General features: G+C 34.8%; 1 protein-coding gene across 1 annotated transcript in view; it reads right to left on the bottom strand.

The window, feature by feature from the left end:
- Positions 1-623: 623 nt before the first annotated feature.
- Positions 624-5,709, bottom strand: part of LOC107724229 (ATP-dependent 6-phosphofructokinase, platelet type-like) — a 33,510-nt gene continuing 28,424 nt past the window's right edge. The window contains exons 20-22 of the mRNA XM_016533066.1: positions 2,536-2,635; positions 1,300-1,405; positions 624-1,209 (exon numbers count right to left, since the gene is read on the bottom strand). Of these exons, the coding sequence (XP_016388552.1) occupies positions 1,053-1,209; positions 1,300-1,405; positions 2,536-2,635 (363 nt within the window). The 3' untranslated portion in view covers positions 624-1,052. The remainder of the gene's footprint in view (positions 1,210-1,299; positions 1,406-2,535; positions 2,636-5,709) is intronic.

Genomic DNA, 5,709 nt, shown 5'->3' with positions numbered 1-5,709 from the left:
CCATCCATCAATCCATCCATCCATACATCCATCAATCCATACATCCATCAATCCATACATCCATCAATCAATCAATCAATCCATCCATCCATCAATCAATCCATACATCCATCAATCCATACATCCATCCATACATCCATCAATCAATCAATCCATCCATCCATCAATCCATACTACATCCATCCATCCATCAATCAATCAATCAATCCATCAATCAATCCATACATCCATCAATCCATACATCCATCCATCCATCAATCAATCAATCAATCCATCCATCCATCCATCAATCCATCAATCCATACATCCATCCATCAATCAATCCATCCATCCATACATCCATCCATCAATCAATCCATACATCCATCAATCCATACATCCATCAATCAATCAATCAATCCATACATCCATCAATCCATACATCCATACATCCATCAATCAATCAATCAATCCATCCATCCATCCATCCATCCGGTTTGTACCACAATATTGGCATTTTCAAATACCGTGGTATTTTTATACTGCAATATTCATTACATGGTACTTCAAAAAATACGAGTACCATGGCACAAGTCAAATAACCAGGGTGATGTGTATAATCAGACAGCAGACAGAGATTTCCACACGTGATCGTGGTCTTTATTGGTCAGGCAAATGTTAACACTTGATGATGCAATACATTCAAACATCAATCGGTGCTCTAGCGATGTGGACTTCATGGCGCTTCACACCGGAACAAGGAATTTTGACTTCTTTCCGAGAACTTCAGAGAGAGAGAGAGAAATGTGCTTTGAAGCGGAACACTATTGCAAGGTGACGAGGTGACAGTGGGGGCGACAGGAGCGAAGGACATAAAACAGCAAAACGAAACGCCACTGCTTCTCACACTCTCCTACGATTAACATTGATTTCTGTGGGTGACATTTTTCAAACAAAGTGTTGACAGAACAATGTGCCGAGGCCCAGAGATCAAAAGTGTCGAGGACAGCGCTCGCAGGACAGACGGCCCGTCTAAAGCGTGACCTTTGAACAGCGCCACTGTTTGGATGCGTTTAAATGGCAGCCATGGCCTCAGACTCTTTGGGTCGGTTGAGGACCACATGTTCCAGCTGTCCAGAGTCTGACACGTCGTAGCTGGTCTTGTACTTGGCCAGGATCTTCATGAGTGGACGTAACTTCAGCCACCACTGTTCGTTAGGGATTCTGTGACTGAACACACAAGAGAGAAGGTCTAATATCATTACAGATACAAAATATTTGATCCTGTTTGAGAATATAAGAACTGTGGTGTGTACTTACACAAAGTCGGTCTTGTCTTTGAGCTGAACCACAGGCTGGAAGACCATCGCACGCCACCGCATGCCCAGCAAACAGGCCGAGTCTTCTGTGTTAGCAAACACTCTCCCTACACAACACACACAGATTCAACACACAATCACTAAACTGCCAATAAAAACCAATCAAAACAAAACAGTGGAAATACACAGATTAACAAAACAAAAAAATTACATTTATATAACTTAGTATATTAATAGTTAGTATTTATAGTCTATTATAGTAATTATAGATATTATATAGGCATATTTACAATAGTGAACTGGATAAAATAAAATAATAATAATAATAAAAAATAAAAAAACCCAGTAAATCCACAATAAAAATTACATTTAAAAAATACTTATAAAAAAATAATGGAAATCCACAGATTAAAAACAATAATATTCTAGTTATATAGCCTAGAATATTAATAGTTAGTATTTACAGTATATTATATTAATGATAGATAATATATAGGAATGTTTGGAATAGTGGAGTGACTAAAATAAAATAAAATCCACAGATTATATAAAAAAATCAAAATTAAATGTATATAGCCTAGTATATTAATAGTTAGTATTTATACTATATTACAGTAATTATAGATACTATATAGGAATATTTACAATAGTAAACTGGCCTAAATAAAATATAGTGGAAATCCACAGATTAAAATAATAATAATAATATTTATATAGCTTAGTATATTAATAGTTAATAGTTAATATATGTAGTATATTATGGTATTTATATATTGGAACAATTACAAGAGTGAACTGGCCTATTAAAAATAAAATTAAATAAATAATGAAAATATAGAGAATCCACAATTAAAGTGTATGTATATATATATATATATATTGAGGTTACCAAATCAGACTGATTAAAATACAAATTTTTACCTTCATCTTTATTCATCCACAGGCACAGCAAAAGTAATAAAAACACACACACACACACACACAATACTGAGCTGAAACAATACAGCGACTCTACAATAATATTTCAAAATCAAGTAAATCAAGGTCAAGGATTATGTTGATTACTGAGGTGTATGTCTGCAGTCATGATTACGCTTTAACAATACGACAATTACTGAGTGCCTCGTGAACAACAGCACAGCTCAGTCAGAAGCTTGAGTGCTGAGTGAGTTCTAATGAGAGCTTTAGTAAAGTTTGTTTCATGACCACATGAAGCGCATGACTGTTGACTTCATACCTTTTCTGTAGCTTTCATTCAGCTTCTTGGTGATCCACTGCATGGCCTTGGCAGCGATTTTGGTCCCAAAGTTACGGTCAAATGGAGAAGGAGCACCACCCTAGTGAAAGATAAATATATGGATAATAATTAATCCTTTAATATTTATTTATAATTTATTTGCATTTATTTGTTATTTTATTAGTTAATATTGTTTAGGTATAATATTTCTATAATGTTAATATTATAATTTAGGTTGCATAGAATCATCACTACCTGCGTCATTGAACTTGCAACACGAGACACAACAGACCCGCTAGATTTAAATCAGCACAGCCAGCAAAAGATCGAACGCAACTGTTTTGAACGAGTGCACCTTTTTTTAACAGCCAAAAAATGGTTTCATGGTCTGTTGAGGAAGTACACACATTCCTCTCGTTGATAGCTGAGGAGCGGATCCAGCGAGAGCTTGATGGGGCGACGCGGAATTAAAAAGTTTTTCAGGAGTCACGGCAATAGAGGTGGCAGAACTATAACGACTGTGATTAATCCCGCCCACTCTAACGCGGTACTAAACTGCAGTGGAAACACAAACCGAGCCAAGCCGTACCACGCAGGGGAAAAACGCCAAAAGTTCGCAATTTGTAATACGTGTAAGGCCAAAGTAAATCGTGGTGGAAACACCACAGGGGCAAGTGAGAAGAATTTTACTTGTCCAACCGGATAAGAAGCCTGATTAAAATGTCAATAACAAAAATAACGATTACACATTACACGACCAAGATGTTTCCCTGAATATCAACACGATTGCAATGTGACACTGATTTTATACAATAGTGGTTAAATAAACAAGAAGTTAAAATTAAGGGCTTACATTTTAGACTGCTTTTGCTCAATTTTGCTGACGAAGATAGTTTCAATCAAAGCCACAGCAGAACCGTTGTGTCTCCCAGCAACACACAGCGGTGTTTCGTTACTGAATGAATCCACGTTTTTGAACGAATCGAGTGAGTCAATGATTCAGTGGCCCATTCACAAAGACAGTCACTTGCCTTGTTTCTGAATGAATCAGCCGTTTGAACGAATCGGTTGAATGAATGACTAAATGACTCACTCATTAAAACAGTCATTTGCCTCCACCTACCTGCTGGTGGTAGGGGTGTGTGCGATATATATCGTCAGCGATAATATCGTAATTGTTGTTTTAACGATGTGCAATTTGACGTTATCTAGTATATTGCAAAAACCAAACCTACAGAGTGCGCACATACGTTACGTAATAAAGTCTAGCAGGTTAGACTAGTGCGTGTGTGATTTAGTGTGCGTTCTTTCACTGCATGATTCAGTTTTTAAAAATGCTTAAATAATGGTCACAAAATTCAAGATATGAGGGCAGAGAATGCATATATGCATATATTCATATAGTTAAACAATATCAGTGCTGTTTTTTTTTTCTCCAAAAAATCAGCATGATTACAAATGTGATATTGATTTTATACAACAGTTCAATAAACAATAATTTAATATTAAGAGACTTATGTTTTAGACACCATATTGCCTGTTTTTGCTCTATTTGAGCAACATAATGGTGTTTTGTTCCTAATGAATCAACCGTTTAAAGGCTTTGGTTCAATTGCAATGACTCACTTATTAATGGTGACTTGCTGCCACCTAATATAGTTAAACAATCTCAGTGCTGTTTTTTTTTTCTCCAAAAAATCAGCATGATTACAAATGTGATATTGATTTTATACAACAGTTCAATAAACAATAATTTAATATTAAGAGACTTATGTTTTAGACACCATATTGCCTGTTTTTGCTCTATTTGAGCAACATAATGGTGTTTTGTTCCTAATGAATCAACCGTTTAAAGGCTTTGGTTCAATTGCAATGACTCACTTATTAATGGTGACTTGCTGCCACCTACTGGCGGTTTTAATTTCACATTTAAAATATCTTTTCATTTTTTAAATAATTTCAAATATCAATATTCAACTTTTCATGTTTAAAATATCAAAACATTATTTATGCATTTGTAACTGCAGGTTAAAGCATCCCATGTCCCCTCGAGCTGCATGAAACACTGTGTAAATGCATCTAAATACCATTTTAGATGCAGCTTCTGTGTTTCCTCTGCACTGCAAAGATGAATTTTGTTGATACTGATTTAATTTGCCTGGTAACAGCCCAAATGTCTTATTATTCTAATTGACTGCTTAAATGTAAGAATTTGACTCAAAAGATGATACACACCTTTAGAAAAAATGTCTTTATAAAGGTAAAACTGCTCATAAAAGGTAACATTCAATTTAAACTTATTGGAAAATATTAATTTCTATCACTGCTGAGAACTGACCACCACACAGAATATGAAGAATATCAAAAACTTTAGGAACCAGTCCACGGTAAGTCCTTAAGATATCAGCACAACAACACACTCAGCAAAATATCATCTAATTATTGTTATCATTAAAATCCCAGAAAATATCGAGATATCTTTTTTTGTCAATATCGCACACCCCTAGCTGTTGGTTTGGTTTCATATTTAAAAGTATCATTGCATTTTGAAAAAAGATGCAGCTTCAGTGATGACTCAAAAGATGATACACACCTTTAGAAAAAATGTCTTTATAAAGGTAAAACTGCTCATAAAAGGTAACATTCAATTTAAACTTATTGGAAAATATTAATTTCTATCACTGCTGAGAACTGACCACCACACAGAATATGAAGAATATCAAAAACTTTAGGAACCAGTCCACGGTAAGTCCTTAAGATATCAGCACAACAACACACTCAGCAAAATATCATCTAATTATTGTTATCATTAAAATCCCAGAAAATATCGAGATATCTTTTTTTGTCAATATCGCACACCCCTAGCTGTTGGTTTGGTTTCATATTTAAAAGTATCATTGCATTTTGAAAAAAGATGCAGCTTCAGTGATTCCTGCAGTGGAAAGATGGAGTTTGTTGATACTGATTTCATTTGAAACTCTATAGTTTCTTATTATTCTAACTGAATTAATTGAAACAATGTAAGAATCTGATGTGATTCTTACATTGGTGTTTGTATATGCTGTCAGATTTTTGCTTTTGTTTGTATATGCTGTCAATTATAGTTCTTAGGAAGAAAATCGGAATCAGCAAAAATTGGTATCGGCAGGTGACACACAGAAAAAAAAAAAAAAA

Source organism: Sinocyclocheilus rhinocerous, unplaced genomic scaffold, assembly GCF_001515625.1.
Source record: "Sinocyclocheilus rhinocerous isolate Xijiao unplaced genomic scaffold, SAMN03320098_v1.1 scaffold2620, whole genome shotgun sequence".
In the NCBI taxonomy this organism is placed as follows: Eukaryota; Metazoa; Chordata; class Actinopteri; order Cypriniformes; family Cyprinidae; genus Sinocyclocheilus; species Sinocyclocheilus rhinocerous.
Note: the sequence above shows the minus strand (reverse complement) of the source record. Positions and strands in the feature narration are given on the sequence as shown.